Below are 13,497 nucleotides of genomic sequence, written 5' to 3' on the forward strand. Positions count from 1 at the left end.
TAATACCCAAGATTATTCAGAAAAATCTGATGAATAATAGTTTCAGAAAATATATCTGGTAATTGTAAGAAGAAAATCATACATTCCCCTCTAAAACTCACCTCTCCAATCATACCATTCCAGGTTCCATTGATTTTCTTCCCATGCTTGCCATTGGTAACTAGGTAGAGGTCATAGGTGAACTTCACAGATTTAGATATTTTCTTGAGGATGTCAATGCAGAAACCCTTGCAGCATTTTTTAATGTAATCTGGCTCCTCATCTGTTTTGTTCCTAACCAATGATAATAACTAAAGATTAATATAGAAGACAAAGTGTTCTCTTTCACATTACCACATCCCCATTCCAAAAGCATGCTCCCCTTCATCTCTCAGAACTATTTGTATTGGTATTGAATGCTCAGGTAGTTTCTATTTTCTATAAATTTTAAATGGCTCGTTTCACAGGTTCTGTCTTAAGAAAAACATCATAAAACCATTCATAAACTTAAAATCGCAGATAGTAGAACCAAGGAGGGACATAACTACCATGAATATAATCAGAGTAAATACACCAAAGCCTTGGTAATGAAGACTCTAGACAATAGACTACTCTAGACATCAGAATATAGGACCATAATAACTAACTCAAAGTTTTAGTAAGGAAAATCTGAAATAAGTATTTATTCTGAGAATCATGGCTTAGGCCAATTAGATGACAACAACAGGGTATGAGCTGACCAAGGTGGTGCCACAAAGAACCAGTTTGCCATACTCAGTGACAATGCGTTTCTGGCAGGGAACTGTATTCCTCATGCAGGTTCCACTCAATGGATCCACACTTTCCACAATGACAAAAGGAGCCTCTTCCAGGGTGACAATGCTCAAGTGGTCATCCTCCCGCTCTTCAGTCTCAGGACACACACGAGGCCATACATAGTATTTCATCTGAAGGTTTTTGTCTTTCCACTTTCCTACCTGCAGAGAGATGAGTGAAAGATTCAGAAAGTGCCAATGACAACAGTTATTTTGTTTAGCTTTCACTAGCTTCTATAAGACCAACATGTGAACCAAACATATTGTTGAAGACAACTCTCAAAATAGACACTAGATTTAACCCCTTATTGTTGTTCAGTAGCTCTAGTTTTGTTTAACTTTTCATGACCCCATTTGAGGTTTTCTTGGCAAAAAGGTTGGAGCGGTTTGCCATTTCCTTCTCTGGTTCAACAGGGTTAAAGTGAGCTTTCTCTGGTCACATAGCTAAAAAGCTTAAGGCCAGATTTGAACTCAGGAAAATGAGATTTCCCAATTCCAGTCTTAGAACTCTATCCATTCAGTCATCTAACTTCCCCCAAGTTAACTTTAGGGAAAGTTTTAAACAGAAAATTGTATGACAGGAAGTTTTTTTTTTCAATAGGTTTTGATTTTTCCTCGAATTGCAATAAAAATCATAATAGTTAAAAATGACAACCACCCATCAATGAGTCAATAGAAAAGTGGAACCAAAAGAAGCAGACCTAAATTCTTTTATACAGATTCTCAAAAGTTATTACAGGTCAAAACAGAGATGGGCTATACTGGAGCCCTGAATTAAATTAGCACAGGTTGTCATGGGCCATAAGGAGAACAATATTAGGAAACCTCCTTCAGCAAGTTCCTATATAACTTTCAATTCCGCCATTTAATTAGGCTATAATAGCAAGAAAATCACAATCTTTACCATCTCAGTGTGATCACTTATGAAAAGAAAGATAATAGCAATTTAATCTTTTCCAATATAAGTCTGTATCACCTCACACCTGGACAATTCATATAGCCTTCTAACTATTCTCTCCAATCCTAATATCTTCTACTTCTCCATGTATATTATCATCATCAGATTGATTTTCCAAAACAGATGACTTCCTTTTAAAGCTAATGTCTTACTTAAGATCCTTTAATGTTTTCTCATCACTTATAGAATTAAGCCCAAAGTCCTCAAAGTACTTCATATGAGCCTAATCTGACTTCCTTTTTGATCTCAAAACACATATTTCCATTCTAATTTGAAAAGAAAGCAGTGATCTTTGTTATTAGAATTCACTAGGAACAAGTTGCTCCAAATTTGGCTCTTTTCCTTGTCTACAAGTCTAATTGAATGGCTAAATAAGGGCATGTACTAAAACCTGATTTTTTAAAAAACATATGACAAAATATCTTTTGATATCCTTATGAACAAGAAGGGAAAATATGGGCTGCATAATAGTATAGTCAGATAATGACTGCCCAATGACTTGAATAAACATTCAAAAATAATGTTTATCAGAATGATAGATGACAAAAATCTGGAACAACTTGCTAATATATTGAGTAACATATTAGACTGAAAATTCAAAGAACTAACAATAGAACAGTATATGGACTAATCTAATAAAATGAGATTTAATAAGAATATATTTAAAAGCCTTGCCTTTAGATTTTTTTAATAGCAAATTTAGTCTGAAGGTATTTGGTTTAATCACCTGTTCACATGAAAAGGAGCTAGGGAGACTTGAGAATCAAACTCTCAGTGCTTTAAGTAATCAGATGACTTAATATATGTAGTATGCTTTGAAAAGCAAAGCATTATATATATTCTAGCTATTATTGTTACTAATAAAGTTATACAGCTAGTTAGTGTGAGAGGTGACTCTACAATTAGATCTCTTGATTGCCAGTCAAGTGAGTGGACCACTATACCATACTGCATCTAGTTGGTTGAAAGCTCAATATAAGCCAGCAGTATAATGGAGTCAGCAATAAAACTAATGCAGGCTTAACGTTCATTAATAGAAGTGCTATGTTATGATATCAAGGAGATAATAGTTTCAGTATGTGTGGTGCTGGTGAAAATATATCTGGATTGTTGCATTCAGACTTGAGTGCCACATTTATACCAAACAACTTCTAAGGTGTCTTCTACCTATAATATCATTTGATAGTGATCAACAAATAATAGCTGGCTTTAGAGGATGATGACTAGTATATTGAAGGGTCTTTGGAAGTCATGTCAAATAAGGATTGCCCAAAAAAACCATAGGTGTTTACCAGGTTAGGAAAAGGCTTGAGGGGCCTTGATAGCTCTCTTGAAATATTTAAATGATATTATTTGTGGGAAAGTAAATATATTTATTGAATATAATTCTAGAGGACAGGACTCTAGGACTAACAGACAAAAGCAACATACAGTACTGCACAGGTTAATATAAGATAAAAATTTTTAACAATTAGAATTATCAAAAAATATGACAAATTATTTTATGAACTAGAGAGGTTTCAGTTATTTGAAATGATACTATAAAAGGGGCTCCAGAATGGATTGGGAAATTGAAATAGATAACTTTGAAGATCATTTTCAACTCAAAGAATCTATGGTCTACTTAATTCTTATTATCATTATTTCTATATCTATATTATGTCACTTTTTTTCTTCCCACCTTTACAGATCTCATCTATCCTATTCTCAGCAGACTTCCTTAACCATTCCAGTCCATGGTGATTTCACCCTCCAAAAGCTATTTTATACTGTTCACTTATAACAAAATTATAGCTAGCTAGATCCCTATTAATGTGATTATTGAACCCCATGTGTATTTGAAGTTGCACTATTTAAAGTTATAATTACATAAATATATGGTAATTGGTTCCAGTGCAAGGGAAATATAAAACATAAGTTTGAATAAGGCAACAACTTCAGGAGTTTTATTATTCATTCTAATTGGAATCTAGCTATATACCTTGCTTTAAATAAATATTTCACTTTCATGTATATATTATTACTATGTTATATGTATGGCTATATCATAAGGATTTTGGTGATCACAGAATCACATAATTTTGGGAGCTAGTAGGGACTTCAGTTGCCATATAGTACTTCCTAAAAAAATACCATATAAAATGCTTGAGAAGTAGTCATTCAAACTCTAATTGAAGATTTTTAATGTGAGTGAATTCACCCACTTTCCAAGGCAGACCATTTTACTTCTGTTAAGGTCTAGTTGTTAGGAAGTTTTCCCTGACATCAGCCTATATTTGTTTGTTCCTTACAACTTCTTCCTGTTCCTGGATCTGTCCTTGTGGAGCCAAATAGAACAAATCTGTTCCTTTTTCCACATGATCATCTTTCAAATACTTGAAAACAGCTGTCATGTATTCCCTGAACCTTCTCTTCTCCAGGCTACACTTCCCCATTTTTCTCAGTTGAAACTCATAATGTCGACTCAAGACTCTTCATCATCCTGGGAGTTCTTTTCTGTATACTTTCCAATTTATCAAAACATTCTTAAATTGTGACCTCCAGAACCAAATACAGTCCTCCCATTGCTATCTCACCAGGACACAGTAAATAGAAATGTTGCCTCTCTGTTCCTGAATGTTTTGCTATTCAGTGCAGCAGGACCAGAACCATATTTTAAACTTCCCATAACCTACAGTGCTATGTCCTTAATATTTTTAAATGAATAAATGCTTATGTTTATTGTAACATCAACTTATGGCTCTTTTGCTATTTTTTAACAAAAAAAATAAGAATCAATCAAGAAACATTATAGTAAATACTTCCTATGCAACAGGTATAGATAGTACTAGCTGTTGGGGAAAGTCAAATTGTTCCTGTTTTTGAAATTAGAATTCAGGTGAATTAGATAACATGTACATAAATAGTATATCAAAATAAATGCAAAGTAATATTGATGTGGGAATCACTAGTACCTAGAGATATAAGGAAAGGCTTCATATAAAAGTTGGCATTTGACCTGAGCCTGGAAAGAAACTTGGGATGCTAAGAGGTGTAGGACAGAAGGGATGGTATTCCGAGTCATGGAGACAGCCTCAGGAAAAAGTTATGGACACCATAAATAGAGTTATGTGTAAGGAACAGCAAATTCAGTTGAGCTTGTCTATAGGAAAAGTAAAGAGAATGGGCAACACAGCAGGAAAAGTAGTTTGAGATGAGGTTGTAAAGGGTTTTAAATACTAGATAGAGGAATTTATATTTGATCCTAGACATAACTGGGAGCTCACTTGAGTTTATAGAAGAAAATGAAAAGATTCCATTGAGAAGGAGAAGAAAACTTTACAAGAAAAATATTTTTTGAAGATCAAATAATTCCAATAAATGTTAATGATGTTAATATGCAGAAGAACTCAAGATGGATTTGGGGTAATCATGATGTCAGGAGTGGGAAAATATAATGAGGCATTTTGATACAAGTTAACAGAAAAAAAAAACCCAAAGATTAAAATAAAGGTAAAGAGGGGGACTTTAAATTAATGTTCTACTTTTCTCTAGGATATTTGAGATAATAGCAGAAGAAGGAGGAGGAGAAAGAGGAGGGGAGAAGGAATAGAAGGAGGGAAAGAAGAATTTAGATTTACATAGTGTTTTAAGGTTTCAAAACACTTTTTATCATAATAGTTCTAAGTATGATTATTATCATTTTACAAATGAATAAACTGAAGTATAAAGAGATTAATTGACTTGTCCAGTAAACATCTGAGCTGGAGCTCAAACTTCTGAGAGAAACTTAAAGCTGGAATACAACCAGCAAAAATACATAAGGTCAATATGAGTTTTGAAGACTACACAGGTAAAATTAAGGAAAAGGTACAAAATCTTTGAAAGAAATTTAAAAAGAAGAATGACTAAAAAAAAAAAAAAAAAAAAAAAAACAAACCTTGAAAATTAATTAAATATTTCTTTAAAGTGTTCCCCAGAGAGAACTAAATGAAAACAAGGAATTATCATAAGCAATACCAATATCTGTTAATATCAATATCTGTTTATATAAACATCAATGTCCCCCTTTTTTTCTTGACAAATGAAGAGAACTCTTAAGAAAACACTTTTGTTTCCCCTTCAGTTACAGAGGGAAATAGGGATTTGACATTGTAGAGATTTGGTTTAGTTTTTCTTAATATGAGATGAACACCTCCACAGAAAATAATTATTCCTAAGAAGTTATTCTGTTCTATAACCACAAGTGCTAAACTTAATATGGTATTGGTCCATGGTAATACATTGTTGAGGAGAATCCTGAGAAACAAATTTCTAGTGATTTTAGACTTCAAAGTCTTTCCTTTGCTCACAGTTTTTTTCCTTACAACTAGGGTAATTGGCACTAATTAGCACCCTGGCTGGCTGTGACAGACAAGGCCAAGCATTAAAACAACCAAGGAAAACTGCACTTCCCTCTGAAAGGCCCGGGGCTGGTCCCTCTATGATAAGCAACTAAGGTAGCACAGCAGGGGTAACACTCTATGTGCAGGCACAGAGGTGGTAAGGACACATTGGCAGGTCACTGTTGCTGCTGCAGTCCTTGTGCAGTAAAGCAAGGGGTGTCAGTCTCTCCAGGCTTTTTCTTTTGTGTGCTTCGGAATTCATTTTAAGATCACAGAACAAAGGCACATATTATTAGAGTCTCTTTAGGCATCAAAGGTTATTTTGCTAAAATCAAAGCATTTTTGTTTCTTGCTTGAGATGACATCTGGATCTAGCACTAAATACTTACTGCTTATTTTAAGCCTCCATTTGACTTTTAAAAAGAATTTAAAGCTCCGAATTGAGCAAGCTGAAGAAGCAAGAAGAAACCAACTACCTAAACAAAGAATAAGAGCGATCTCATGTGAAACAGGAGGTGTAACTGAGAATTCCTGATTTAGAGCCAGATGAATTGGCATTGAAGCTTGGTTTCTATACTTGCTACTTAGACAAATTACTTCGTATCTCTGGACCTCAGTTTCTTAATTTGTACAATGTGGAAGTTGAACTAGATGGCTTCTATTCCAAATCTAAATGGACAAGTTTTCTTGCCCTGTGCAAGGACTTGCAGACCTAGAACTTCCCTCCAATTCCCAATGCCAAGACTGGGCAGGCGGTGCTTCCGGTAGTCCTTGCCAGATGTGTGTTGGTGATACAGCAGGACAACAGCAACAGCAGAGCGGCTGCTATGGAGAATCACAATATTTTGAATTAGCAGACAGCTTAACTATCATTGAGTTTGGGGCTACTCCAGTGCTAAAAAGACTAATTTCTTCTACATATATCCCTTTTTGCTTTTAGATAGAATGGATTGTTAAAGGTTTTTCTTTATAGATTTCCCCTAGATCTATTTTAGTGCAAATTTCACTGATAACTATTAGTTTTGCTCTCAGAAAAGGTCTCATCTTTCTTCTGCATAATGTTTCTTCATAAACTTAAAGACATAACAATAATAATAAAATAATCTATAATAATAAGCATCTTTACACCACTTTAAAATTTTCAAAACATTTAAAAAATTTCAAAGCATTATCTAATTTTATTCTCACAATAAAATAGGAGATACTACAATAATCCTCATTTTACACCTGAGGAAACTGAGGCATACAGTGTTTATATAACTTGGGGTCACACCATTACAAATATGGCCTTTTTAAATTTTCTTTAGTTCAGACTAAATATTTTCCACTTCTTTGACTGAACTTAATATAAAATCATCTATTTCTTATTGTAATAGCTACTACTTTTGCCCAAAAAGTGCCCAAAAGTAAACACAGTAATTCATTATATATGTATTTTGACCAGGTCACTTGTTCATTCATTCAGTCATTGTCTTTATGACCTTATGGACCATAACTTGCTAAGACCTTCTATTTTCTAATTATCTCCCAAGCTCATTGGGAGTCATTGCTTCCATGACACTATACATCTATCCCATCCCCAGCCTTCTATTTTTGCCTCCAATTTTTCCCAACATTAAGGTCTCTTTCAAGGACTTCCATCTTCTCAGCATGTGGCCAAAATATTTAAGCTTCAGTTTGGTCCTTTTAATGATTAGTCTGAATTAATTACTGGCTGCTTTGGCCTCCTTGCTGCCCAATGATTTCTCAAAATCATCTCAGCACCACAATTTGAAAGTGTTAATTCTTCAACATTCAGCTTTCCTCATAGTTTAATGCTTACAACCATACAATACTACTGGAAAAACTATAGATTTGACTATACATACTTTTGTCAGCAGGGTGATGTCTCTACTTTTAAGCTGCTATACAAATTTGTCATAGCTTTCCTTCCAAAGAATAATCATCTTTTAATTTCTGAAGTGATCTTTGAGAGCAAGAATATAATATCTGCCACTGCTTCCATTTTGTCTCTCTCTTCTTGCTAGGAAGTAATGGGACCAGATGCCATGATCTGATTTTTTTTTCAAACATTAAGCTTTCAGTCAACTTTTACACAATCTTCTTTTATACTTATCAGGAAGCTTCTTGATTCTTCTTTACTTCTTTCATTCAGAATGGTATCATTTGTACATCTGAGGTTATCAATATTTCTTCAAGCAACCATAATTCCAACTTTTGATTCATCCAACCTGGCATTTTGTATGATGCACTTTGCATGTAAGTTAAATGAGGTGACAATATACAACCTTGTTGGACTCTTTTTCTAGTCTTAAATTAATCTGTTGTTCCATATTTGGTGTTGTTTCTCAATTTACCTAAAAGTTCCTCAGAAGACAAGTAAGAAGATCTGGTACTTCCATCTTTTCAAGGATTTACCCTGTTCTGTTGTAATCCACACAATCAAAGGCTTTAATGTAGTCAATAAAACAATAAAACAAAAAAAAATCTTTTCCCCCTAGAACTCCCTTGTTTTCTACATAATCTACTAAATATTGGCAAGTTGGTCTCCAGTTCCTTTGCTTTTTGAAAATCATTGTATTCTTCTGGTAATTCTGGGTTTAGTCATTGTTAAAGCCTAACTTGCAGAATCTTAAGCATTACCTTAATGTCTTATGAAATTAGTGCAGTTGTTCAGTAATTTGAATGTTCCTTGGCCTTTCCTTTAGGATTGGGATGTAAACTGATCTTTTCCAATCCAGTGGCCATTGTTTATCTCTCAAATTTGCTAGCATATTGAGTAAGCACTTTAATAGCAATGTATTTCAGGATTTCAGCATCATATTTTCTTAATTTCTTCTGTTAAATCCTTCCCATTTTTGTCATGCCCATTTTTATATGCAAAGTTCCCCTGGTATCTCTGATTTTTTGAAGAGATCTCATTTTTGCCATTCTATAGTTTCCTTCTCTTTCTTTGCTTTGCTCATTTAAGAAAACCTTATCTCTCCCTGCAACATTTCTAGAATTCTTCATTCAATTGCATATACATTTCCCTTTCTCCTTTACCTTTTACATTTTTTTCTTTTCTCAGTTATTTGTTTATTTATAAATTTACAAAGTCTCATCAATTATTATGCATGCTTGCTCTCTTTTTTTCTCTGGGATTTTTTGTTGCTGCCTCTGTATAGTATTATGAATGTCCATAATTCTTCAGTCACTCTATTAAGAGATCTATTTACTTAATTCAATTCATCACTTCCACTTCATATTCATAAAAAGGTATTATTAAGGTTATACATATATGCTCTGATGAGTTTTTCTATTTTCTTCAATTTAAGTCTGAATTTTGCAATAAGAAGTTCACAATCTGAGTCACAGTAGGCTCAAAGTTTTGTTTTAACTGTATGGAGATTTTCCATGATTGGCAGCAAATTATGTAATCAATCTGATTTCTATATTGACTATTTGATGAGGTCCATGTGTAGAACTGTCTTTTGGTTGTTGAAAAAGACCCTATGACCAGTGAGTAATTTTGACAAAACTTGTTTAGTCTGTACTCTGATTCATTTTGTAATCTAAGACAAAACTTGTCTGTTATCAAAATTATCCTTTGATTTTCTACTTTACCATTCCAATCCCCTATGATAAGCTGATATTTTCTGATGTTATTTCATATGATGTTTTAGGTCTCCATATAACTGAGCAACTTTGGCATCTTTAGAATCATTGGTTTGGGCTTAGTATCACTTTGATGTTGAATGGTTCACCTTCAATTTGAATAGATATCATTCTGTTATTTTTGAGATTATATATTTTTTCTTGTCCTTTTATGGACTATAAAGGCCACTGAATTTCTACCAAGAGATTCTCACCCACAGTACTACATGTAATGATCAACTGAATTAAATTCACCCATTTCTGTCTATCTGAGTTCACTGACACCCAAGATGTTAGTATTTAATCTTTCAATCTTCTATTTGATCACATTCAGCTTACCTTGGCTCAAAGATTTTACATTCTGAGTTCCTAGATAACTATCAATATATTTACAGAATTGGACTTTCCTTAGTCACCAGATACATCCACAGATGAGATAATATTAATAAACTGCTTAGCATATTACCTGGTGGACACTACTCACTTAAAAAACCTTGTTCCTTTCCTTGCTATGCAATAAAATCTGCAATTGGGTTTTTTTTTAAGAAACTGCTTTACAACCACATGCCTTTCAAATTCTTAAATTTTTTGAAATTGAATTGAAAGTTTTTTTTAATTATGTAACTTCATACTTATACACATTACATTTTGTTTTATTATAGACAGAAAATTACTCTAGACTCTCCGATCTTTTTGGATCTTGGCTCTGTCCATCCAGCATGTTATCTTTTTTTCCCTTATTCTCTGCTATCTTAAAACTTCGCAGATATGATAATTACATCTTTATCCAAGACACTGTAACCACACTGGCAATCATGGGCTCAAGGACAGAGGACTAGGGCATGCTGTTAGAGACCGCCTTCCAAGTTGGCAGTAAGCCATTAAGGCCTACTCTTTGGGTTTAGTCATTTGGAAATTGTCCAATAGGTAGTTGTTGATTCAGAACTAAAGTTTAGAGGAGAGACAGAGCTAGATTTGTAGATTTTGCAGTCATCTTTAGAAAAATGATTGATTAAGCCTAGGATATCTGCTAATACCAATATCAACTATGATGATAAAGGAACAAAAGAAGGCATGAGATGGAGCTTTGGGGTACAACCAAAGTTAGGGAGTAAGTCATGAAAGAAGATAAAGCAAAAGAAACGAGAAAGACTAAACAAACAGAAAGGAAAAGATCAAAGAGAAAGCAAAGCATTATTTGAATTGAACCACAGAACTACTACCACAGAAAAATCTCCCCACTAAAAATTTTAAAGCATATTTATAGTCATGAAATTTCAATTTTAATACCAAACCAAAAAATTTTGCAAGCAGTAGGCATCAAGAACTTCGGTCATGAAGGAAAAACAATTTGAATAGTTCAAGTTAATTCCACAATCATAAGAAATTATAAGAAAAAAATTCTATATTCCAAAAATCAAATAGGTTTAACTATGTCCAACACAGCTGAACCTGATGGTCAATGGGGGAAAAACAGACCTTCATCAAGAGAGGCTTTAAAACAATCTACAATAATTTCAGAGATTATTAGAAATGATTACAAATATTCAAGAGGTCTAACCAAAATAAAAATAATCAACTATCAAGAAAAGATTAAGCAATTAAAAATAATTCTTTGTTTAAGCTTTTAAAAAAGAAATTGGACTGAAGGCTAAAGGAAAAGAACAAAGAGATAAGAAAAAAAAAAGGATCTATGGGAATAAAGATTTAATGCAACAGACCACAATATGCTGCAAATGAAACCATGAACTAAATATAAAAGATAACATTTTAAAATAGAGGAAAAGTAAAGGAGATACTTTTCACAATTATGGCTAGTGGGAAAACTCTTATCTAAACATATGCACAAAGGATGAACAAAAACAAAATGGAAATTTTGATTATATAAAAATAAAAAGCATTTTGAACAGGTAATATCAATGCAATAGAATTAGATTAGTTGGGTAAATCTGTGTGGCAAATGTCTCTGCTAAATGTTGATTTAAGATATATATATATATATATATATATATACACACACACATATATGTATATATATAGGAAGTTGATGCTAATATATATGAATAAGAGTAACAATAATGTTGTTCACTTATTTTTGGTTGTTACTCATGGATACAGAAACAGTAGCAACAGAAGTTAGATGGTATGGATAGGAGAATGAATGAATGTATAAATGAATGCATTAGGAAAGTAAAACATTTCCTGCTCTTGAAGAGTTCATATTCTACTGAAGGGAACCAAAGCATACAAAAAATTTCAGCTTCCAAGGTCCCATAGTTCTTTAGAGTACAGCAACAAAGCAGATATTCTTTGATTTCTATTTCTGATGGGGAACCATTTGAAAGTGCCAAGAACTTTGGAGAGATAAGTTCATTCTCTGAGTCTTCAGTAGATGTGGTTGTAGGTTCTGCAGAAGTAATAGGTCACATCTCCAAAGGAGTTGGTTCCTAGGATGATGAATCCAAGAACTGGGATGGAAGGAGGACCAGTGAGTAGTCTGGGCATGCTACCACTCCTAGGGCTCTTGTGGCTTAGGGTCCTGTCAGTAACTTAGCAGTTGGTATAGCTTGTATTAAGGAAAATGGACCCCTTTTCCACTATGATATCTTTCCTCAATAATGGCTGTAAGGCCCAGATTGAAAGCAGACCAGTTTGAGAGTCTGAAGATCAATGCTATTCTCAAATCTTCTGGTTCCAGGGCTATCTGCATCAGTTTCTGAGGGGAGGTTGTGGTAGTAGTTTGCTGCCTTCTATCTTTCTGTGAGAAGGTCTTTCTACTCTGTTAGACTTGTTTGGCCATCTATGGGTTAGAGCTGGTCAGAAATCAGTGGGGAAGGCTGGTCCCTTATTTATAGTAGTTGCTTCACAAGATAATAACTTTAGAGATTGAGGGCAGATATTGGTTAAAGGCAAGATATCCGTACTGTAAAGAAGATTCTTTTTAAAGTGACTAACAGTCCCTTTGCTAGATGATTTTCCTTTGCAGATGGGGAAGGCAAAATGTTAACAGGTTTTCTAACTCCTAAAATATTCAACAAGATTTAATTTAAAATGTCAGGGTAAACTTCAACTAATCCTTTGTAGTATGTGGATTATTTTCCTGCAGGGCAAATAAAATCAACTATTGGAAATCATAATACCCACACCTTTATGGATTTACATAGGGACTTGCATCAAAGGAACATCCACAGAGTTAATTTCTCTCAGTTTACAAACCATTTCTTGGGAATGTTTTAAGTACTTTATGCTCTAAATAGCACCATAGTGACTTGAAAGACCTAATGTAGTTTCAAAAAAGTATGATAAAAATCCCTCTCAGCTTCTCCTTATGTTCTTATTTTTTTTTTATTTAATAGCCTTTTATTTACAGGATATATGCATGGGTAACTTTACAGCATTAACAATTGCCAAACCTCTTGTTCCAATTTTTCACCTCTTACCCCCCCATCCCCTCCCCTAGATGGCAGGATGACCAGTAGATGTTAAATATATTAAAATATAAATTAGATACACAATAGTATACATGACCAAAACATTTTGCTGTACAAAAGAATCAGACTCTGAAATATTGTACAATTAGTTGTAGAAATCAAAAATGCAGGTGTGCATAAATATAGGGATTGTGCAATTCAATGTATGGTTTTAGTAGTCATCTCCCCAGAGTTCTTTTCTGGGCATAGCTGGTTCAGTTCAATACTGCTCCATTGCGAAATGATTTGTTGATCTCGTTGCTGAGGATGGCCTG

The 13,497-nt window shown here is 33.8% G+C and overlaps 1 protein-coding gene across 2 annotated transcripts in view; it reads right to left on the reverse strand.

Moving 5' to 3' along the window:
* GRIN2B (glutamate ionotropic receptor NMDA type subunit 2B) overlaps positions 1-13,497 on the reverse strand; it is a 661,880-nt gene that overhangs the window by 82,510 nt on the left and 565,873 nt on the right. For both annotated transcript variants that reach the window (XM_031938228.1, XM_031938229.1), the window contains exons 6-7: positions 754-956; positions 102-273 (exon numbers count right to left, since the gene is read on the reverse strand). In XM_031938228.1, coding sequence (XP_031794088.1) covers positions 102-273; positions 754-956 — 375 coding nt within the window. The remainder of the gene's footprint in view (positions 1-101; positions 274-753; positions 957-13,497) is intronic.

This window comes from Sarcophilus harrisii, chromosome 5 (assembly GCF_902635505.1).
Source record: "Sarcophilus harrisii chromosome 5, mSarHar1.11, whole genome shotgun sequence".
Taxonomy (NCBI): Eukaryota; Metazoa; Chordata; class Mammalia; order Dasyuromorphia; family Dasyuridae; genus Sarcophilus; species Sarcophilus harrisii.